General features: G+C 51.3%; 1 protein-coding gene across 6 annotated transcripts in view; it reads right to left on the bottom strand.

The window, feature by feature from the left end:
• Nucleotides 1–24,675, bottom strand: part of LOC143428840 (cell adhesion molecule Dscam2) — a 116,715-nt gene that overhangs the window by 29,611 nt on the left and 62,429 nt on the right. For 5 of the 6 annotated variants that reach the window (XM_076904000.1, XM_076903999.1, XM_076903996.1 and 2 more), the window contains exons 5-11: nucleotides 24,535–24,652; nucleotides 17,839–18,082; nucleotides 16,916–17,120; nucleotides 10,638–10,934; nucleotides 9,954–10,064; nucleotides 9,541–9,699; nucleotides 3,691–4,101 (exon numbers count right to left, since the gene is read on the bottom strand). In XM_076904000.1, coding sequence (XP_076760115.1) covers nucleotides 3,691–4,101; nucleotides 9,541–9,699; nucleotides 9,954–10,064; nucleotides 10,638–10,934; nucleotides 16,916–17,120; nucleotides 17,839–18,082; nucleotides 24,535–24,652 — 1,545 coding nt within the window. The remainder of the gene's footprint in view (nucleotides 1–3,690; nucleotides 4,102–9,540; nucleotides 9,700–9,953; nucleotides 10,065–10,637; nucleotides 10,935–16,915; nucleotides 17,121–17,838; nucleotides 18,083–24,534; nucleotides 24,653–24,675) is intronic. The other variant, XM_076903998.1, reaches the window with a different exon arrangement.

The following is a 24,675-nucleotide window of genomic DNA, read 5'->3' on the forward strand; positions in this document are numbered from 1 at the left end:
GCTGGGAGTTTAATCCGTTACCGGCGAGCGAGCCGAGCGCAATTAATGTTCCCCTCGGTGGCAAGGACAATCCAAAAACGATCTGGTAAAAAAGAAACAGTGAAAAGAAAAAAGGATATCGTGGCCGTGATCCCGTTCGCGGTAATATCGCCGTTATATTCGCTTGGCACGACGCTCGCAATTTCCACTGTGTTCCGCTTCGCCCGTCCCGTGGTCGAAGCCCCGTCTGGAAACAGGAACAGGAGGTCACGAAGTATGAAATTCGAAATCACAGTTGTTTGATCGAATCCTGGAACGATTCCCGCGCGGTGTACCCACACCGCACGGTTGCTCCACTTCGTTGCCTGACCAAACACCGGCCCGTACTACTTCGCCCGGTTGAATTTCGAGCAGGTCAGGTTTGTACAACGACGGTGCTTGATAACCGTGATAACTTCGAGTTGCCTCGTACGTTTTTCGAGCTACGTGACCTCCCGGAACGTGGACACTGGACAGGTGCAACGGTCCCCTCCCCCGTACGTAAGCCGTGGGGCGCCCCCGTGAAAAATGCCACCGTGGCCATAAATATTCGGCCAGGGCCGCGCGCACGTACACCACGGCCTGCGAAATGAACATTTACGAGCCGTACTAACTGCTAATGTCGACCAATGTGTCTTTACGAGGCCGTTGCCCGGCGAAGCTGAAAGTAACCCCCTGACGGTGGATCCCCGGGTGTGGATCGCGCGGAACGGCGGTTACGTTGGCGAACGCTTTCGACAGGGGATCGTTGGACCTTGACCCCCTTCCCCTTCCTGATGCGTTCGCAATGGTAGATCGGGTAGACTGAAAGGGTGGCAGATAAAGAACGGTTTCACCGAGGGTTCAGCTTTCTTTTCTCATTCGATTCGATTGGCAATGAGTTACTTACCGGCACCTACAATGACGTCGAGTAGATTAATCATCGATACGAGCGTGAAAACTATAATCGGGGGCGAAAGGATACGAGTGACCTGTCGGTTGGTTAGAGTTTAGGGTCGCGTTGTTACCGGATCTGGTCGTAGCAGCGTTTCGGTTCCGCGTGGAGCCCGAACGATCGATGGCCCGCCGAATTTCATGGAGCGTAACACCGCCAGACGGAGGTCGCTCGTATCGATTTCGTCCCCGTTACGATTTACAACTACGGTCCCAATATAATAGAACTTGTATGATAATGATCGTAATGACAATGATAATGATAGCGATGAGAGTACAGAAATCATAGAGAATATCTCGAGCGTAAACATAGCATTAGTCTTCATAAAAGGTACTGTTCTACTGGATATAATATAGTGATAGTGATGTAATATAATGCGACTCGATCAGAGTCGGTCAAATACGTGATTGGTATTACGATATACAACACAAATATCGAGAGAGAGAGCAACAAAGGTGGAACGGTTCATTCGAAACGGGACAAAAGAGCCACGATTCCTACTGTGCGGATCGTGTGTTCGATGTGCCGTTGTACAACGATCCGACGTAAAATAGTACCATAGAGATCGGTCACACAATATAGAATATTCATATAGTGATATAAAACGCAATGCTCAATCAAAACATTACACGTGTCCCTGGGGACATGTTTATGCTGAACGATGCAATGCACAACGCGCGTGTCGCCGGTGCGAGGATTAAAAAACCAGCGCCGCGGTAAACGGTCTAACTTTTAGGTAGAAACGGGCTCACGCTGTGACATCGAGCTCGATCCCGCGGCCGTCGAGCGCAAAATTAAACGAAAAATCCTAATCTGACGCTGGATTCCCGTTTAATTTCGCGGCAGCCAATTCGAAAGCAGCCCGAACGCGAGTCTCCCTAGTCGCGAGCATTTCCCCGGGAGAAGAGACAGGAGAGACGGGAACGGAGAAACAATGTGTGTACACGGCCGTGTGTCCCACGTATGTGTATGCGTTCCGTTGGTTGTTTGTACGCGTGTGTGCTCGTACGCGACAGTGATAGGGAAGCAGCGAGTCGAAACTCGCATCCGAAGCAGATTTTCAACGACCGTTTCGATGTCACAGATCACGATTGTTACGATCTACGAGCATATCGTCAATGCCGACTGTATTGTCCCGATTATTACACACTAGAGAAAAAAACGTTCGTAAACGACAGTTACGAGAAACACTGGCAAGATGGTACTGTACATATACGATACAGATATACAATACGGTATAGATATATATACAATATACACGTATCAAGAGTATCCGTAGGAGAAATATATATATATATAAATATATATACATCCGAAAAGCGTGCAATTAGGCGTGCAAAAGAGAACAGCGTGCAGGAGAGTCAATAGTCACAGAGAGTGTTGTAAAAAAGACAGAGACAGTACTGGAGGATTAAAAATCGTAGAAAGTAAAGAGATCGAAAATTCGCGGCACGTCCGACCAGTGACACGGTACCTCCACTCTCTCGCGTCGGAGGACCGACGACGACTCGTCTTCACCGTCTCGATTCACCCGCTGCTGCTTCTAATCTAAATTGAAATCTAATAATCCGCGACGGGACGGAGCGTGGCACGTTTCGCCAGCCCCGATGTCGCGATGACCTCGCGACACTCCCTCGAACGATACACACACACACATATACATATGTATATATATTTTACTGAAACGTGAGAAAAAGAGTGGAAAGGAAAATAGACGAACGGCGTGGAAAATCGTGCCCGTACGTAAACCGTGACCGGTACCTCGGTTACGGGGGTGTTCGCCAGTTGTCGCGGATCGAACGTGCCCGTTGGGCGTGCACTTTGGACTAGCATCATAGCAGAAACAGGTCGCGTCGAATGACTTCGGATCTCAGGCTGTCAGTGCGATCTCCCGGGTCCGAGATCATCCTCGACGATCGTCAGTGTACGTGGTGCTTAAGAAACTCGACTCGCGAACGACGACAGAGGTGGATTCTGCTCCGTTCAACCGGAAACAAAAAACCGAGGGGACCCGTGTTACCCTTCTCGTTCGATTGACGCATCGACGTCGATCGATTATCGGGCCTAATTTCGTTCTTCGATCTGACCGAGTTCGTCGAAGAGGTACGAGTCGCGCGGCTCGAATCGAAAGTTCTTTTACCCCGATGCGCAACAGAAAATTGATCACGCCGCGAGCCACGGGAGCAACGCTGATTGATCGATCATACCCTGCCCAACCCTCTAGAAACGACCGCGTTCCGCTGTTTCCTTACCGACCGATCAATCAGTTACTTTCCCGGCGCGGGCACATAATCCGGCTGGCTGGAAAATTGCCAGTCTGTCTTTATTATGTTCCGCGTAACCGCAGCCCCGGGAACCCGCCGCGGTTGCTCCGCTGCTCTGTTGCACCGCGGATCGATCCGCGGAACCCGCGCGCGCTCGCGTGTCACTTCCGGGGACTTTGGTCGTCGCGGAGGAAAGCTACGGGGGATGTCTCGTCGACGTAACGGTCCCGCTTTCGAACGTCACTTGGAGACGTTGCAACGAGGGTAGGTGCGTGCAATAAACCTGACGATTTCGCGACGTATCGAGGCATGCAGACACGTCGTCGGGATCGGATGCAGCGGTGTCGGAACCGAACAGGACCAGATATTAGAATACGGGCGAGGAAGGTAAACGAAAACGGGGGAGAAGAACGCGTGACACCTCTGTCGACGTGGGAGAGCGAACGAAGAAGTACACCAACGGTGTGCGTTTACCGTTGACGTGAAGGAGTGCAGAATGAGCGACGGTGGCAGCGCCATTGGCCACGCGACAGGTGTACGTGCCATTGTGCGCGGGTGCGATCGTGCTAATGCTCAGGGCGCTGGTAAAAGCGTCATATTGCCGGACGGTAATGGCCTTTCTCGGGGACTGTTCGCTCTGCCCGTCGGCCTTGGGGCCCCGCTTGGGCCCCTTAATCGCGCCTCCAGGACTGGCCGGGGCCTGAACGCGGCTATGGCTGGACGACGGAGCATCCTGCGACGTCCTGATCGTCTCTATCGGGACGTTATCTTTGAGCCACGTGAACGTCAGTGGCAGATCGCCAGTCACGACCACGCACTGTACGCTAGTACGGTCCCCTACGTTTAAATCGCGAGCAAAACTGAAAGGCGTGATTTTAGGTGGCACTGAAAGAACAATACAAAGACAAAAGGTGGCATTCCAGTCAACAAGCGGTTCAGAACGCTGTGGAGAAATTGCGTTTTTTCTTTTTCTTTTCTTTTCTTTTCTCTCCTTCTTTTTTTTAGGGGGGTTGGTTTTTGTGTGTGTTCGACGGGTGGTTACAGGACAGAAGAGAATAGTTCGTGGGCGGACAGAAGACGTGGCCTGAGCGCACACGACGGAGTTTGTGATCGTTCACCAGTTCTGTCGAATTTTAATCGTACCATCGGGAAGATCGTGCGGACACGATCCGGTGGTGAACGCAGCACAATTCCACAGCACTGGTCGACGGAAAACGGACAGAAGCTAGGCACTTGGGACGCTTTACGCAACGATCGAAAATCGTCGAACCAACGAACAGATACGTACGTTTCGCTGCTTAATGAAAGCACGGACGGGGTCAAAGGCCCCTCGTATCGCGCTAGCTCGTAATTACACGGACGTTAATTAAATTTCCACACCCGGGCCGGGCGGTGTCACTAAATTAACGACTTAAAACGGCGGGTTCGAGGACGCTCGAAAGAATAGTTTCCTTGGCCGCGGGCCGGAATTTGAACGGGGACTGTAATCCGACCGTTGCCAAGTGTCCCAATGCGAGGCGTATAAAGGGATATCGTTTGTTCTTGCGGTTGTCTATACATAATAGAAACGGACAGCTTGGAAGAGATAGAACACGCGCGTTGCGAACGTCACGTACGAGCATGCGTTCCCTAATCGAATAAACGGCACATCCGCGTCGGCAATCTTCATGATCGGCGGATATTCAATTCCGTTACCTAACGTTCGAGCTTCGATTTCCCGTTAATTCCTCGATCCCAGCGTTACAGATTAATCCGGTGTACCGACGAAGTAACTTGTTTAATTGGACGAAGCGAGCGTTGCAGTTGCCTTTCCCCCTTTTTCATCGGAAACCAATGGACACCGTGGTAACGATTACGTGACACGCATTTAATCCCCTCAATTAAGAGTTAACTGTCAATCACCGTTCCGGTGGCACGAGGGTAGCCGCGCACCCTTTCGACCAAGAGAAAAGGATCGCGCGAACGACCCTCCCGCGAGGGTGAAACGTTCACGAGGAAATACTTTGTCCGCGGTGTGCTTTTTGTTCAACGAGAAGGAATAATCCTGAAGAACGACACGATCGGAGAACGTATCCGCGGGCCGATTTTTATCTCTAATCGCACCGTTTTCCACGAGCAGCTGCTTCTTCGTCCGTGGTAGCCACGGTCCCGTTTAATAACCGCGATACGCGCCAGTCCGTCCCGCTATAATCGTAACCGATGTAACGCTTCTTCCGCTCGACCGATCGAACGAATAAACCGGCGTTACCAGGAACAAGCGCGCTTAATTGATATTTAACCGTGACCGGCGCGGCGTAAAATTTTTCGCCGATCGGTTTTCACTTTTCCATACCGGCGTGCTCGTCTACTCTCAATCGGGACACGAGCGGCATGAGATATTCGCGAAAAATTCCGACCCACACCACGGCATGGATCGTATTAATGAACTCGCTCCGATCGAACGATTCGAGGTATTTTTTGGTTTTTTCTTTTCTCTCCTCTTCTCTCCCTTTCAAAGATTCCCCGCGTCGAATATCTCCGTTAACAAGCTTTCGCAATTTAATTCGCGGGCTGGCGGAGAGCGCCGTTCGAGCGGTATCGCGTTCGATAAACGGAGCCGCGTCGGTGGAGGAACGCGCGAAATTTTCGTCCCGACAAACGGAAAACAATCGATCGGTTACAAGCACTCCGGTTGATTGCTTTCAAGCCGCGCCGTAATTCGCGGCCGCGCGTTTATAAGCAGCGGCCGTTTGACGCTTTCCTCCCGGCTCCGACCGACGTTTCAGCTGTTGCTTGTCAATTATGAAAATTGCCGATAAAACCGTGCCTGTTAACCGCCGCGGGGTTAATGTTTGTCTTGCCTCTGGTGCATGCTCGATCGGTGGAGTACGCATCGCGCGAAAGAAACGACGACTGCGAAGTCGCGTTAATAGAATATCGATGCTTCGACAACAGCGTATACAGGTATGTACAAGTGCGCGTGGCGCGCGTTCTCGAACACGCGGGGCGCTCGTTTCAAGAGTTAACCGTGAACGGCGTCGAGTCGCGATTCATAAATCGAGTGAAATGCAATTAAAAGAATAAAAAAAGAAGAAAAAAGAGGGGGACTAGTTTGGATCGGCTTGTTAAACGTGAACGAATTCGAAAGCCGATATTTTATTCTAACCTACTGTTTCGGAACTTTTATTCGTCCCCGCTTCGAAATGACGAGCGCGTTCCGCAATTAAAAAAAGTTTCACTCGCAATTATCACATATTCGAGCTAGCTGTCAATTAACTGCGAAGCGCATTCCTTCAAATGAACCTAATTAAACCCAGTCAGGTTTCAAATTCCTCGGCTGCAATCAGCTCCGAACAAAAGCCCCTATGACGATAACGAAATTCGATTAAAAATTCATCCCCATCGGAACGTTTAATGCACCCGCGACGGAACGCGACTTCCGCCGATATATTTATTTCGAACAATAAACTCTAATACCCAGTAATCCCCGTTTAATGCGACGTTAATACCCGCGAAAGAAAATATTTATAATACCCGTTCAAGTTTCCCCGGAAAATAAACGACATGTCAACCTGCAAACTTCACCGTTACTTGGACACCTTAATCGCAAAAGTTGTATGGTTTATCGGAAACAGACTACCAGTTAAACTGCCAGCCGGTAGATAAGGATAAATGTTGCATAAGTTGCAGCATCCCGTAATACCAGGCATAAAACTAGAATATCATCGCGATATCTCGCGTCCCGTGTCGATACTAAGCCGGTCAGCGATATTTTTCGCCAGCCGGCTCTTATCGTGCTCCGTAGAAGCGCACGTAGACGGAATTCTACGTAGCTGACTACCACCCCCGCTGGTCGTTGCGAGGGATCGGTTCCTCTCGTGGAGCACCCCGTGCGTCAGGCGATCGCGCGCGCGACGCGCCGCGCGGCAACCCCTTCCGCGCCACTTCCGGATGGCGCGCGGGACCGTCGCGCTGCGAATCTTTCTGTACAAAAGTGTACACGTACGGAATATTGTAATATACAGAGCAGTTAGGCGAGCGCGTGCAAGGACAGATGCTTTGAGCGATGCAGTGAAGTGCTGTGCTCTTGGTGCGTGGGTTACGTTCCGCGGAGTGTTGTCAAACGCACGGATATCCGTTGACGCACACATTGAGAAAGAGAGAGAGAGAGAGAGAGAGAGTAGACGAGAAGGAGGAAAAGATAGAGATAGAAAAAGATAGAGATATAGAGAGAGAGAAAGAGAGAGAGAGAGAGATAAGGTAGGTTCGACAGAGATGTAAAGAAGTAGAGACAGATACAGAGACAGACAAGAGAGACGCATACACGCACACGTACACACCCTAGCGCACATCAATGTATCTATGTACACACGGTATACAGAGAACCCGTAATAATCCCTGTCGTACGATCGTGTTGCGAGATCGTGGTACCCTAAGAAATTTCCCCGCTCGTGAAACGTTTACGATCCAGAGTGTTCCAGAGTGCTCGCTGCGTATGTACAACACCGACTATGGTCCAGCAGCCCGGACGATTGCGTTTCACAGAAGCCCGTTTCCCCGTTGCGCACAGACGGCCACCGTGTGTTGGTATCGTGCGCAGAATTCCCTTTGATTGTCTCCTTTGCTGCAACGAGCTTGGGCCGCGATTCCGGCGGCGGCGGCGGCGGCGGGAACGTAAGTCGAAGGGATCGCCGATCGATCGGTCCGGGTGTATTAATGGGCTCGAACGCGAGATCGTGTTGCACCCGAGTAAATACGCCGGTACCAAAGACGAATAATTGCCCTTCGACGGCTATAGATTGTCCGGGAACCGATTAATCAACTTTGATACGAGCAAGACTCGTGATTCCCTCGGATCGATCTCGTTGAAACGCCCCCGACGTATAATCGAATTCGAGTCCCGTTCCACGTTTCGATCCTTCGTCTTTTCTGCTTTTTCCCCTCCCCCTCCACTTTCAAGGTGGACACGAAGACACACGGTTCCGCGGTAGACTCGCGAAACGAGGAACCGATTAACTTATTCGCCGCCGCTTCGGAGGACCGCGTTTAAGGACTTTCTCAAAGTATACAAAACGGCGTGAAAAGGGGGTGCGCGTTACGATTTCCGGGCCGAATGCGCGATTAGGAGTCGCGCGAACAATATTGCCGCTCCACCGGAGCGCCAGCCCAGAAAGTGGATCCTTTGACGCAACTTGCGGCAAGTTTCGCGAATTTTTCAAAGTTTCCCCGCGCTTTGCCAACTTCAGAATTACATACATATATATCTACATACATATATGTACACGTAGCGAGCGAGAGAAGACCGTTTTACGATCTTCCCGTAGAAGCGACGTCGATTAAACTCCGCGCGAACCGCTCGAGTGTTTGCGCGGAATCGAATTTGTCTCCCGCGACGAGTCTCGCGGATCCCTCGTCCTTTAAACGTTCCACGGTTCGACGAAGAACGGACGAGTGGATCGGACTGGGGAAAGCGCGGGGAACGAATACGAGCTCGATCCCCGGCCGATTTTCCCCGTCCCATTTTACGGTGACGCGGTAACAATTGGAAGACGGCCATTCGAGCGATAAAGTTCGTTAATCGCGGGCGCGGTTGTTGTCCCCGAAAATTTACCCGCGAAACGATAAACCCGATTAAACACAAAACGATGCTATCGCCCGTTAACTAGTCCCGGGCAACGATGAACAATAGAGTACACGGAGCTCGCTCCGTGGACCTAATATAGAAACATTTTGTATGAAGGTAAATTTGGCGGCACGCATCAAACACGCCGGGACGTTCTGCATACATGAATTGTAATTAATATGCGATTGCCGCGGGGACGGAAAATTACAGTGGGGATCGGGCGGGAGCGTGGGCCTGCTGGGAGAGAACGTATCGAACAAAGGGATGATATAACTTAGCGTACGTCACTGCCGTGATTATCCGTTGGTAATCGGTCTTTGATATCTCGTATGGTCACATACGGTTCCAGTTACCGTGGCGATAATTTTATTCCTCGTTTCGTAACGGATACACCTACGGCGGGTTGTTTCGAATTTTTATTTCCGACACGCTCGAAACGTTTAGGGCGTACGAAGTCGATCGCGATCCGAGTTTGAATTAAATATTGCCTGCGAGGGGTAGGAAAAAGTGGGACGTTAAAAGTTTGCGGAATTAGGTTAATAATCGCTTCGACGGGGCTGTGCAAACGGAGAGCACAGAGGCACGAATGGGAATGAATCGGTCCGGGGGAACGGTACGTGACCAATTGAGATCAGATACCGCGACAGATTAAATCATCCTGGCCTGCGATGCCTGCAAAAGAGACCTGTATCGAAAAATATTTGCCCTGACGGCTCACTCACCTAGAACACGGACTTCGACTGAGCGTTGCGAGGTGAAGTTATGCTTGTTCCTGGCTGTGCAGGTGTAAGTGCCCTGATCGGCGGCCCGTTGCACCGTGTCGATGTACAGGCTGCCATTCGCTACCCTCTGTCTCATATTCGTGGGCAGCTTTACTCCGTCTGGTGAGAACGTGACCGGTCAATTCGCCTCGTGTTAGTGATCGATCGAAACTCGATACGAATTCAACGGGGAATCGTCGAGAAGTCTTTGATTCTTGGGGACATTTATTTTCTTTCTCCTTGAAATTATATTTCGCTACTTCGAGGAACACTCGAACGATTTATCGGCGAACGCATTCCCCGCGCGTGGTTTTTATTCGGACCATTATTTTGTAGGCCATTAACGTAGGATAGAAGAAGACATAAATACTCACCTTTTTCCCAAATGATCGATTCGATGGGATAGCCGGCGACCGGGCATTTGATGTGGAACTGTTTCCCGGCGACCGCTGAAACCGTCGACATGGGCCTGACGTATGGCAAACCTGCGATTGACAAGCAACGAAACATATATTTCGCTTCCGGCAATTCCCCTGCAACGTGACGTCCGCCCACAGGTTCGTGCTTTTATCCAATGCCACGAGACATAAGACTCGCGAACGAACCTCTACCGTGACACAATACGATGGAAACTAATAATTCGAGCAAGATCGAAATCCAACAATCATATACGTATATATATCGTGGCGCGAGCGGTTTCCATCTTCGTTCGGAACTCGAGAACGATTCCTGGCTAGCGTAAATCCGCTGATAAAACAGAAGCAGCAAGTCGATTTTTAATTAACAGAAACCACCCCTCGAGGGGTGGCGGTTAATGACAAAGGATCCCATCGTGGCGATATTCCCAGGGATCGATTCGAGCCACCAGAGAGAGAGAGAGAAAGAGCGAAAAAGAGAGAGACAGTGATGGAAGAAACGTAATATTCCCCAGGGTTTCCAGTCAATTTCAATCGACACCGAACCGGCGATTCTTCTCCTTAACAGTCTCTTTCCTTCCTCTCTCTCTCTCTCTCTCTCTCTTTTTCCTTAAAAAGCTCTCACCCCGACCGAGTACTCACCGTAAATATTGAGCCTCGCCGAGTGGCTGGCTTCGCCAGCGCGGCTGCTCGCGATGCACTCGTACTCGCCGCCGTCTTCGGACTTAACCGAGGAGATGTTCACGTGCGATATTACGTCCCCGTAGACGGTCACGTACTGGCCAATCAAGAGCCTGTCGTTCTGCGGAAGCGGAAATCCATCCAGCAGCCAGGAAATTTGCGGCGTGGGATTACCCGCGGCGCTGCATTTCAGCGAGACCGACGGACCGGTCTGCATTGTCTGTTCGATAAACCTGTAGACCAGCTGCGGCGCGATCTCTGTTAACAGACGTTACGCTCGGATTACACATACCTCGAGCCATCGAAATACCAACACGCCCGCGCAGCTACCCGTCCCATCGCCGTCCCCTTCGCCTTTTCTCTTCCCCTTTTAACCACGCGGCGCAATCTGTCCGAACGATCCGCGCGCGCCTCGTTCTCCGCCTCGTTCCGATCGACCCTCGATTTTCCTTCGCTAATTACCGCCCACTTCTGCTTCGCCGCCGCTACCGCTTCGCTAATATCCGGCTGTTTATTTACGAGATAGACCCCGATCCTCGATAGCCACGATCTTCGCCGATCTTCCACCCTCGCGGTACCCGAGGTTCGATCGTACTCGTTGAATTAAACGCACCGGCGCAGCGAGACGAAAGGTGGTGTACGCGTGTCGCAGGGTGAACGCTTCCCACCGCGGCTTCGATCAGAGGTCTGCGAGGTGCACGACCTCCAACGGATTTTTGACATCGTCGCTCGACGTATCTGGGTCACTCTTGTATTAAACAACCGCAGTGGCGCGAAAAGAACTTCGCTTTAATTAAATATGCCGAACATTCGATATATCCGAGGGATCGCGATCGTAGGCGACAAGATGGACGAACCACCCCCCAGTCCTCCGACCTGCGTCTTGTTCCTCGAGCGTCGCGTCGTTTCTCATTTAAGTGGGCTCTAATAAGAAGCACCTGAATTTTGTACTAAATAATTGGCCCGAAGATTAATGGATACAGGGGATTAAGAGTGGCGCGACTTAACGAAGAAACATTGAAAATAACCGCGGCGCGTTCGCAGGCATGCGTTCCAGTTCCAGGAGGGCTCTAAATGAACGCGCCGCTCCGCGTAACGAGCCCCCCCGGTAATGAATTCATGAACTTCATAAGCGCGAGCACGTCGACTACGAAATAACAGCCGACTTGCCTGCAACTTTTCGTATGCATACCGTGATTCTTGCGCGGCCACCGCCATACCACCCCTCGTTGCAACCCCTGCGACGCTCTTCTCCTCGTCCTCGAGCCGTTCCCGTTACGGAATGCCAAGAATATTCGAAGAAAAGTTCGCCAGTGTTCTATCCCCAGGTCCCTGACATTCTTCGTCCGTCTGACGCTGACGTAGCTTCCGTCCAATTTACCGCGTTCAAGAGGTGCTGACTCTTTGAGGATACCTCGATGCGCAGGCCAAGAATGGAGCGACGTAGCGAGCGTTTGACAATTTTTAGCGATTTTTTTTTATTTTTTTCCTATGTTTCGTTTGCAGGCATTCATCGCGCGCGTACAGTTATTTGGGAGAAAAGAACAGAGTCGTGTTTGGAGAGTTCGTCCGGCGCCACCGTTTGCAGGGAACGACGATCATGTTTCATTCAGGTGCGCCGGGAAACTTCGTAATGAAAATTCGAAATCACACCGGCGCAGGAGCGGCTGGCATAATTAAAAGACTGCCGGACCAAGGAAGCTATTAGTAAATTAACAATTACGTCTGTCCAATTAGTCCGTCTCGTTATTTCGCCTTCGTAGTTGGCTAGCTGCGAGATAACTTTGCGTCCTGAGATTCTTGAGCGCGCTGAATAATCTTCTAAAAGAGAGCTGCTCAGAGGTTGCTTGTTTACCGAGACTGTTTCAAAAAGGATTCTCAGAGAATTCGTACCCTTTCGAGCCTCGCATTCGTTAGGAGATTAGATCAAACGAAGAGGATTCCCAAAAAGTTGCGAACTTTATCTCCGTTCAAGGGTTTAATCGAACCGTCAACGCGTCGCAACTGTTACAGTACAGCAGTTCACCGAGCTAGGTTGATGTTAATGAAACGTTAACAGGGTAGGCTGTTTATCGTTCGCCTGGAAAGAAGACGAGGATCGCCGTGCAAATAATAGCGGAGGCCTGTCGTCAAATATAACCAGTACTCGTGAGCGTGCCCCTCTGTCGGTGGTTGCAATCTAAATTAAAAATCCGGTGGCAACAGGGCGTGTCTCGTCTAGAAGCTTCATTTGTCCACCGTTTAAAGAGGAACAAATTTCCTCTGTATCGCGACTCAAAAATTAAAGGAACACGAAGCTTGCTCACGCGTTCCCACGCTCGCCTATAGTAACTCGGTTTTTATTACGCAGACGCGGATTGGTCGAACGGAAACGCGCCTCTCCTCGACCATTAAACGAATTTCATTTCGACCGTTTAATTACGCGTCTTTCGAATAGACTCGCGACCCAGTTATTCGTGATTGCTCGCGGTGCGCGACAATTTTTCATCGTAATAACGCAAAAAAAGAAATACATACATATGTAAATTATATAATAGTTTAACTGTCGCCCCATAAAATATATAACGTTTCGTCGCATCGAATTTACGTAGCCCCGAAAAGTATCTCGCAACGGCAACGAAAGCTCTTCAGGGGGTGAAAGAACGCGTTATATCCTGCCTGTTTTCCAGGACTTGGTCGGAGTGCGTCGCAAACGTAGGGGTTGCCGGAAACACGGTCTCTGATACGTGGATTTTCCGGGGAAGCAGCCTGACACGCTTAATAGAGCGGACGTCACGCGACGTTCGCTTCTCGAGGACGCGACTACTTGCGGTAACTACTAACACGCCGCTACCGGCTCCGCTCCGTTCCTCTCTGTCTCGTTTTCCCTCGTGCGGCCGACGTGCCTTCTTCCCTGACGTATCTATGACGCATAATAAATAGACGCGGAGCTAGGAGCTGCGGACTGAAGCGAGAGATCGTGCGCTCGACCGGCATGCAAAGCATCGGCAAAACCGCAGGAATCTCGTTAGCGTATGCAAATCCAGGCTGGCGGTACTAACTATCCCATCGCGCTGCGGGCAATCCCCACCTAATGTACACTGTATGCCCTGCAGCTTAGAAATCGCACGGCCCCGGAAGGATTCTAACTACGGGCTAATGGGACGGGCACACGAATTTTTCCAACGCGAGCACCGTCCAACGCGTCCCTCCCCTGTTGATCGATCGATCGGGGTGGCGCGACGATACCCTCGACCCTCCGCACTTGTTTCGCAAAGAATTGTTATTCGTAACTCACGTGGACAGTGAATATGCCGCGGTGCTGTTTGTAAACGTAATGAAAAGTCGTTTAACGCGGCTGCCTAGCGGGCAAGTTATTGCAGCCCGATCCAATTGCGGGCGAACCGTTCAAAGGTTGAATCCATTGCCGTTGTTTGCTTCTGTTCTTGTTTCTACGGTATCTACTCTCCCCTTCGTCTCTTCAATTACCCCCGCTGGCTCCGAGGGGCGGCAGCCGCGGCGGGGGAGGAAATAGTTTCACCTCTGATACTCGAGCGTGGTGGATTGTTGGATCAACGTGGAAAGAACATGGAGCCCACGCTCCTCGGTCCACCGCTATTGTATCGTTCGTGCACGGCCAGTCAAATGGGAGCGAACGTACCGATGGGAAGGAAATTTCAAGTTAAAACGGCCATCGAAGTTATCGAACCCAATAGTGGCTAATGGAGAATGTAAGAATCTTTCTAAAGCCACTCGATAATGCGATAAAGTATCGTTAAAGAGGACGGGGATTTTTTTCTCGTTCATTTCTGAGTCGATTAGTCGACGGTTTTATGGTTCCTTTTAAAAGCATGATAGTTATTGCAATCAAATTGCAATGATCGAGGGAGTAAATGTTTCCGTTTGAAAGTAACAATCGTAAGCGTGGCTCGCGTCCCGACCGCTCTCGCGTTTGTTTCGACGTCGGACGATTCCGCGGCTGAGAAAAAAATCCGTGCCCTGGCAAATTGGCTTGATTGTGTTTCCACGGGAAACTCGGATAGATATCGCGTGGCACTCGATAGTGCATTAATACGACACGGCAGGATGAACGGCGGTGAACGGTGGACAGCAAACCAGGCCATTTTCGCGCAAAAATAGCGCGGGTCGCCCAGGGCGCTACGATGCTCGCGATGGAAAATACGTTATGAGAGAAGGAGAGAGAGAGAGAGAGAGAGGGATCCGCGGTGTGTTTCGGTACGGTAGTGTGTAGGATGGCCACAGAAACGGGGTGAAAAACAGGATGAAACGAGGCCTCCTCTTTCGGTCAGAGGATACTCGTCGCGCGCGAAATCGCTCGACGGACACTTTATCCCGATGTAACCGAGCCCGAGGCTGGTCGAAGGCAATCTGGCAAAAGTGTTTTAATTGAAATCTTCGGGACCGTAACTCTCTCTCTCTTTCTCTCTATCTGGCCAGCCCCACAGTTGCACGCAGGCACACAGACAAGCGTGCGTGCTCCCTCTTCCTCCCCCTTTTTTTGCCGGCGCCGAGAGAGCGGCTGATGCGAGAGTTTAATGGAAAAAGCATCGCGGCCGGTCGAAATATGACGGGAACTGATACGCGGAAGTGAATGGAACGCGAGAAAAAACAAGACGGCTGTTTTACATCGAAATAACGTGCTATCGCGCGTTGGCCCGCGCCAAAGCATTTCCCAGCGTAGATGGAGTATCTCGAAACGGCGGGAGGGAAATGCAGGCTCGCGCACAAACGGTCGATTGTAATCGTTTGACACACTTTATCGTCGACTGCTGATGGGGGGGAAGAAGAAGAAAGCGTTTTCTAGGCCGAATCAAAAGTCCGTTTCATTGTGGCCCGAGCTCCCGGCTCCGAAGGAACAATAAAATGTTGCACCGATTTCACCCTTAACCTCTTAACGCCTGCCGCAACGGCCTTTTGTATTTTTCCAAACAAGCTCCATACCCCCGGGTGACCATCGACACACTGTACGCTTATATACCCTGCTGCAACTTTACGGAGAACCGTGGAAACCGGTATATCGAAGTCGACGAACGAACTCGCGGCGCTCGGAGAACGCGAGGGATTCGTAATTCAGGTATTAAGGGATCGATCGAGAATTCGACTGGAATAATGCACGGGGCGATCGAGCTCTCGTAATTAAAAACGTTCGGGATCGAAATGGGCGCGATTAACGGGCGGCAAACACCGATTTCCGTGGCGAGGCACGATCGGGAAAGGGATGTGGCCATTTTCACGCAAAAATGGCACGTACTTCCCAAGAGGAAAGCCGCGCGGCTCCGTGATGGAAAACGCGTTACGATGGAGTGGCACGCAAACCTGGAATGGATCGTATGGGGAAGAGTTCCGCTGCATTAACCACCGGCAACCTATCACAGCGGAACCATTCGCTCGACAAACAAGTCCTCCCCGTCTCCGCCACCCCGTCTACCCTGCCAGCCATCCCCGTTCGAGTCGTCCCACTATCCACGGGGTCTGTCTTCCAAACACCCGGCAGGGCCACGTTTTCCCATCGCCGAGCAAGACGCCTCGGAGTCGAACAACGTACGAACGGAAAAAGAAGAACAAACACGGGCGGATGGAAAGGAAAACGTTTCCCCGGAGCTAAGCGATTCGTCGATCTCTCACGGTTGATCCGATCTCGGGAATCCCCGGGTCGCGGGGAACGAGGCGTAAACTCGAGTCGCTGGAATTTAACGAGCGGCTAAGCTTTACTAGCTACATAGACTGCGAGCAGACTCCACCAGAGACGGGGACGGAGTAATTGAAAGCTGCGGCTGTCTGACGACGCGATGTCATTAAATGGCACGACGGAGAGTGTCTTAAACGTTTCATTTCGCGGAACGTTCGTTAAGCTGTTTCTATCCGAGGGCGAGGAGGACGGGCGGCGGCGAGGGTTGCTTAAAATCGTTTAAACGGTATAATGGATATTACGCGATGGGGCAGGAACGTTGCTGGCCCTGGCGCGACTCCGCGACGCGAAGAAAAAGACGATTACGTAGCCAAGCGGGCAGAATTAAACGGGCAATCTTGAATATCCGTTCAAACGACGCTCGACGACGATTTAATAAAACGATCCCAGCCCGTTCCACCGCGTGGTTACCAGCGTGGGCAACGACGCTCCATCGGTCAAGCTATTTTTCCACCCTTTCATTTCCCCCCTTGCCGCGCGCGATACCGCTACCAGTGCGGCGAGGGCACCGTGTATACGGTACGTAAACGCTAACCAAACAAAGACTCACCGCCCAGCCGCAATTCCGCAATTCCTTGAGCCATTTCATACTCGTTCCTCACAAAGCACTGGTACATGCCGCGATCCTCCCGTGCAACCGACATCACGGAAATACGCTCCCTGGAAACCGCCCTTATACGAGCGCCCGTCCTCAATGGCTGACCGTCCTTCAGCCAGTACAGCGCCGCCTGCGGAAATCCACTTGCGCCGCACGTCTGAAAAGTAGTTCAGAGAAAAGGGGCCGTGATGAGAACCGTGGCCCCGTGTCGCGCACCCACGGGTCCGTCCCGCAGCTTCTTCTTCCCTGCCCTTTTCGAAAACAAGATTGCCGTCCCCCTCTGGCAAGACAGACCGCGGCAGAAAACGGCGGAACGCGATCGAGCCTCGAAACTGGCTTCCGCCCTTTTCCGCTCTGTGGTCCTCGTAAAAATCGGATTACCCCGGTACGTGGACCGCGACGAATGCCTCGGATGCTACCGTGGAACTCATCCCAGAACGGACCTCTCCCCTCGAGGAGATCTCGGTTGATTTACGCCGATCGTTTTTGATTTCTCGCTATAGCTTGACGGAACGCTCGCGAGCGATTGTAAATAATTGCGGGAGACTAATATTTTTGACTGGCTCGTGTTTTACTGTCCATTGCGTGCCTCGAATTTGCGTAAAAATCGATAAATGTTTCGCATGAAAGGTAAACGGAAAAGCAATAATTTTCGATAAATGATCCTGGACAATCTGTTTACTCAATGCAGAATCCATTACGTTACATCGATTCGCTGTCTGTAAATGTGTTCGCAAACATTGACTCCGATTTTCATCCCCAAGATATTAAAAAAAAATGTATATGTATTTTTTAAAACTGTTACGAATCAAAATCGATGTCGCGAGTAACGATTCCGTCGGTTCATCGGGAACGTATAGATCGAGGAAAATTACCAGATGAGCTGCTTTCCCAAGATCGACGGTCTGGATCGAGGGTTGGACGTGCACGCTCAATGGCGCAGACACCGTTAACCTCACTTCCATGGACTCGCTGCCCTCCGAATTACTGGCGGTGCACATATACGAGCCTGCGTCGCTCTCCTGGACGCCTTGTATGATCAACGAACCGTCTCGCACCAAGTAACGCCCGGACGAGTCCTCGACCGGCTCCTCCCTCTGGTTCCTGTTGTAATACCACCTATAACAGATCCAAAACGGGCGAGAAAAAACCAACGGTGTCTATAGATTTCGACGAGTATCGAAGTTGGTGTTCCTATAGAACTCGTAAAACTGGATAGCACGAAAAACGACGCGCTGGTTTCATCGCGGATCATAAAGAAGTGACGTTACGACGCGACGACACAATCGGAAATTCCATTTCAGATACCGTCGATACCCAACCTCCGGGCTAACGTAAATTTCTGCGAACGTTTCCTCCGACGCCACTTTCTGTCATATCCGGGGGAAGCGTGGCTTAGACTCGAGATGTAACTCGCGGAATAACCACGCGGTTACCTCGTTAAATTCTATCGCGCGAAGCGGACCATTATGCGTCCGTCTGTCTCCTGCAACGGGTAGTCCCGCGGACTTTGAAAGAACAGAAACGACGGGCCTTGAATACGGCAAGACCCTCCGCAGACCGCGCGTCTGACAGTGAATGGGATATACCATACCCACTGTCAACTCGAGCGTGCGCTCGCTCCGCTGACTGTCCGCGCTCGATGAATCGTAACGTAGCGCCGTTCCAGTCAGCCATCGAGCCATCCAGACATCCAACGAACGGTCTCGCCACGATACAGCGTTACCATTACGTTCGATCGTTGCTCAAGATTCAGCCCGGTGGCGGGGCAAAAATAGCAACGTATATACCAGACCGCGGGTGGAATCGGACAGAGGGCGATATTGCTGCTTTGCTATCCGACCGAGCCTTTCCATTCCAACGGTGTATCTCTCTAGTGCACTCGCCAACCACAAAATAACAACTGTTTCATTGGGAAGACTGAATACACACAGCACGACCGTGAATTGTGCTACACGCTGCGCCCATACGTTCTCCGCCCTCTTTTCACCACTCTTTCTCCCTCTGTCTCTCCTCCTTCCTTTTTTTTTTTTTTTTGTTCAGAGGGAAACCCTCGGCACAGGCCGAGCGCATGCAACGCGCCTAGATGTACTGGCACGTTTTCAAAACACTCCCGCTTGAACAAGCAGCCGGATAAACCGCGCCTCTGGCGTGCGCCAGTGTACAGACGAAAATCGTTAATACCGTCGGATCTTTAAATAAAGAAAGGGAACGCGGATCGCGTCGATCTCGACCGTTCAGGATACGGTGCGTATGGAAATGGCTGGGAACGTAGGAATGTTTCGAGGCGCTAGGATTTTGAAGCGTCTCCGCGGGCCGGGGTTACTGCGAATCGATCTTCCGCGGGCAGGCGCGAGCTTTGACCTCGTCGAAACCGATGTGCCGCGCAAAATCGTGGCCGATACGATCCTCGGTTACCAAAACGAATTAAAGCCGTCGAAACGCTAACCAGGCGCGGGTACGATCTGTAAAAATGAATTCCTCCTCGTTTACACGTCCCCCCATTTATTGTCGAACCATCCCACCACAGGCTGCGATGCTTTTAAAATGTTGAAAAATATTATCGCATTGTCCACGGGACCACTTGAAGCGTCGAGCGATTGTTCATGCGCAGCGGCGCGCAAACGAAGGAAAACATTTGCGTTACATTGAAACGTGCGCAGGCGGAGGGTCAATATTTACGGAGAGGAACTTGGAAAATAAAGTTTTCGTCGTGGCCGCTATTGATTTTGCTACTTTAAATGGCCGCGATTCGTCCGTCCGCCACCGCGCGCACTCCGATAAATATTATTCTTGAAAACTTCCTCTTGCACCTGCACCAGCCGCGCTCCCAGCCTTAAGTGCGTCTCGAGGAAACGCGCGGTAACGGTGCGGGGTTAAAAGCGACCGCGAGGTGAACCGTGCGAACGCTACGTGGTCCCTTTACATCGTCGTTGCTCGTCGCTCACAAATCTGGTCCCAAGGCGAGCGTGACCTCGACAAAAATCGAAGACCGTCGTCCGAGACGGTGGATTCCAGCCAGGTGAAAACGTTCGACGATCAGAAAGTTCGGAAACGGCAACACCCGGAATCTAGGCCGCGATATCTCCACGGGGCCCGGGTCTCGAGCGTGAAATATTTTCCGGCTGGCAATCTCAGAGCTAAGGTAGCCTCCCTTGAGAGCGCAGTCCCCTAACTTCGTCCAAAAATGATCTTCTATCCTACCAGCCTCCCTCCCGTTCGCCCTCTGTTCCGTGGTCTATCTTTCCCGGCTGGTGATTGACCTCTATCTTTCTCCGTCTCCTCTGTGCACGTGTGAGAGCGAGCGTAGTGCAAGTGTGTTGGCAGTAGTTTCGGAAAGCGTCGTCGCAGGCTCTTGGAGGTCGCGAGAGCGAGCAGGATAAGGCAGGAGGTGCGGAAGGACGCCGATGAGGTTGAAGAGTAGTCGGGATGGTAGTCACTGAGGGGCGTGAGAGGAGCGGAGGGGGCGGTCGGTGGACGACGAGGAGTATACCTATAGATAATCGAATTTACGGAGGGAAATTGGCGAAGGAAGGAGATAGGATAGGTAGAGCGCGAGGGAAGCCAGAGATGGAAGCTGTGCCACGCTGGCAAACCCTCAGACTTCTTCGTTCTACCCCCTCGGTTCTATCCTGTACCCTCGTCCTCCGCCGTTTCTCCGCCTCTCCGTCTCTCTCTCTCTCTCTCTCTCTCTCTCTCTCTCTCTCTCTCTCTCTCATCCCCCGGCTGGTCCTCCTGCTTATCCTCCGCCACACGTTCTATTTCTCTCTTTTACCATCGTACGACTGCGTACACTTCTCCGTCAACTCAGTGAAGCCGCGGAAGAGGCGGAGGAGAGATTGCACGCGAAAGAGGGAGAGAGGGACGGGCGAAGGGCGAAGACGGGTCGCGGGAGGGAGACGGCGAACACAGCCACGGAATACTCAGTGACGTCGACGTACACGTAAATGCGGAATATTTGATGGGCTGTCAGAAGCAGTCTCTGTAATCAGCGGTCGGTTTGTTTGCGCTACCCATACACTCCTGACGTCTATATATACCTTCGCGCAGCAGCCCTCCCGTGTCTCCGATATCCACGATCCTCACGCGTGCTTGTGTATCGTGCGCGAGCTCGCGCATCTTTGTGCCGTCATTTTTACGCAATCGATTAGCCAGACGAATCGAAGAGATCCTCCTGAGGGGAGGTCGCATCGTCGCTTGCCATTGTCGCGGGTATCGATCCAGCCGGTGGAAATTAATCGCATCCGTGCAACGTCTGTCAGAGGGAATCGTTAATAAGCTGCATTAAATTACTCCGGCCTTGTAATGCTTAAATTTTCATTTCCGAGTGACGCGTAACTGTCCGCCGCACATAAACTCGAGGGAACCAGTGATTCTAACAACTTTACGAATTACGGGGTACCAAAGGAAAACTTTCGGCAATCCTCTGCAGGAACGGACGGATGATATCACGGGTGAAACGGAATGAACAGTTGCTCGTGTAACTCGACGCGAGATAATTTTCAGATACAGCGTCGCGAAGCTTGTGCGGGATCGAAGGTGAAAAAGGAGGAGGCGGGTCATCCGACGTTTAATAACCGTGTCGTCGTTGGTGCGCGAGCTGGCGGATAGGTTTCTTCCACGTTGGACCCGTTCCTCTCCGTCCGTTACCATTTCCGACGGAGCCGTGCAATCGAATAATAAATGCATTAACATTCTAATGCGTAATCTCTTTGCCCTTTGTATCCGCGCGGCATATCTTCCCCCTCGTGTTCTCTTTATTTTCACAACCACTCGACGAGCCGCACGGGGAACGGCACGATCGACCAGGAATGTTCATCAGAACTATCATCCCGCGCGCTTTATTTGCAAGGCCGCAATCCCCTTTGTACCCTCTTGATTCCACGTCGCGAACTCTCCGGCTCGATTACCCGGCCGTTTCGTTTCTTGCTCGAGTTTATTGGATTCACCGGAGGCCACGGCGAGGAGCCCAACTTTCGAGATAGAGTTCATAACTCGTGAGCGGCTTGCTGAACAGCCGGCATTAATATCGGCCGAATAAGCGGGCCATTTTTATCCCAACAACAAGACGCGTATTTCTTTCGATTTATCACCATCGAATTGATACGGTGATATTTCGAGAAGCGCGGGTTAGGAGAACGCGGCGTATAATGCAGTTTCGCCGTTTCATCGTTTCACTCGATTCTACCGGAACGGCTGAACCATTCGAACGACCAACATCTTTCCAATCTAGCAGCGAATAGTCTTTAAATAGTCCCGTCCGTATCGTAAATGAATTCATTCTAAACGTTTAATGCGATAGAATAAAAACAACCCTTGTCTCTCTTATCCTCCCTCTCTCTCTCTCTCTCTCTCTCTCTCTCTCTCTCTTAATTATGGAACTAACTACCAGTTTCAGAGAGTACAGATAAGGAAACACATCGGTGGTTCGCAAAAGGTAACGCGGTGCGCTTCGAGTAACGATTTTTGAAACAGCGTGCTACGGGATAATCCGGCTGACCTATGCGGGTGAATACTACTAGTACAGGACGTAATCACATTTCTTCTCGTTGCTACGCCGCTCCTTTCCTTTTCCTTTCATAATAGAACGGTACACATCGATGAACCTTTTACATTCCACCGCGAGAATACCTTGCCGCGCGAAATACCGTAGCTATGTTTGAAATTAGCATTAATATAAGAAAAATACGGCAGCCGTGGACCGTGGAGCCGCGCGATATCCGCCCGCCGCGAATGTTCCACGCCAAGATCTCATTTCCCTCGTCATTGTTATCGTTTACCTCGACCCGAGAAGCCTGTCCAAATGAAATCACGAAATCTTCCAAATGCCCGACCGACTCGCTTTCACCGCCAACGACGGATGGAGCCGGCGCGCCGTGACGAAACAACGTTTCCGGCTTACCTGCGCGTCGAATTACCGAAAGGACCGCGTCCGTCGCCGCGCGATGGAACGGATTCATCGCGGAATAACTTTTTGTCCCTTCGAAATTGTTCTAAATTCGAAAATAGGAAAGGGAGGGAATACGAAAGTACGCGACGGACGGTGGCGCGAAATTGAAATTTTTGCATTTCCATAACGCATCTGGCTTTAATCCACGGATGGAATCCCGTTGTTGCCGAGGATTATCGTCAATAATTTCGCTGAATTCAACGGAAGGTTCTCATCGCGACGGCCGGCGAACCGGAGATTCGACGGTAATTCCGCGACGCGACCGGACGTCTCATTAATCTGAAGAGCTTCCGTTCAATTTACCTTACCAGCCACTGCGTCGTCTTCTACGTAAACTGCCGGCGGATTACTTCGAGGCGAACGACTCGACCGCGACGAAAAGCAAAGGGCTGTTTAACGGTTAATTGCATACCGGAAGCGTTTGCTCGAGAACTCGAGACGCGGCGAATGAAAATCCATTTGTAGCGAGCTGAAGGGCTGCGTTAAAAGTCGAACCACACGCGATGGATCGCAATATTCGTGTCCGATAGTTGCCCAGTTACTTTATTGCACACCTCGCGCACAAAAACCTGTGTTCGGCTTCAACTGTTCTCAACAGTTTCGATGTAACACCTACGAGAACGGATCGAGGCGAGACCAGCCACGTCAGATCCACCGAATGGAAATTGGCCGGAGAAGTGTTCGCCGGCCGATCAAAATATTTTTCGCGCGAGGGAAAACCTCCTTTCCGGCGCCCTCGAGTCAATTAAACTTCCCCAATGCACATCAACCCCGCACCCACTCCCCCTCTCCCGTCGCCATTGTATCGGAAAACTGTTTGCCAAGTAAGTGAACCGTACTCGAGGACCGTTTCGCGAAAGTCGACAATCACGAAACGCCGGGCTCGCGGGAAAACTCTTTCCTCTCGCCTTTGTTGCTTTATTAAATGGGGTATGCGGTGTATCAAAGCTGGCCAAAGTGGTTTTTTCCTTTTGCACCCCGGCGCGATGCAGTTCCGAAGAAAAACGGGGAATACGTTCGTCGAGATATTTTGATCTTAATCATACAAAAATGGCGGCGCTCGCGGCAAGTTCTGCTCGCCTCCCTTTGAAACTTCCCGATGTTTTCCCACCTCCCTTTTCTTCCACCCTTAAGTAGAACGACACACTTTCAGCGTCGACTTACCGGGGGGAGAAAAAAGTTCGCTCCCCGGCGAACGAAACGAAGAATTAAACAGACGTTGCGGTTATGGAACCGTATTCCATCCGACAAAGGGATCGATAACTCATTTCTTGCGGGCCTTCGTTTCGATGAAAGCCGACCAGAGAGGTACGGCGAGTAATCAGGATAAGTAAAACAACCTGTTCTAGCAAGGTTTCGCTAAGGTTTCCACGCGATGCGACAATCAATTCGTCCTCGATTCTCACGTATGCGCACGATTCGTTCATCGAGGCTGCGCTTCAAAGATCGGCGAGCGTCGAGTTCGGAGTTTCGCGAAATCCGAGGATCCGACAAACTCGACAGTGTCACGATCCACCGAGCGGAGTGGAAGTTCAACGTAGACGTACGCTATCGCCAAGTTTATGAGGCGGGTAGAGGATGGAAGCGCCGCGTATTCGCGCGTCTCTCGCGACATTCTTACCTGTTGGTGGGAGTTGGGTTGCCGTACGCGACGCACGGTATCACAATGGTGTCTTTCAGCCGGGCCGACATGTACACCACCTTCTCGTTTATCATGGGCGGCATGGTGCTCCGTATCTCTGCAAGCAGAAAAACCAGCAGC

This window comes from Xylocopa sonorina, chromosome 11 (assembly GCF_050948175.1).
Source record: "Xylocopa sonorina isolate GNS202 chromosome 11, iyXylSono1_principal, whole genome shotgun sequence".
In the NCBI taxonomy this organism is placed as follows: Eukaryota; Metazoa; Arthropoda; class Insecta; order Hymenoptera; family Apidae; genus Xylocopa; species Xylocopa sonorina.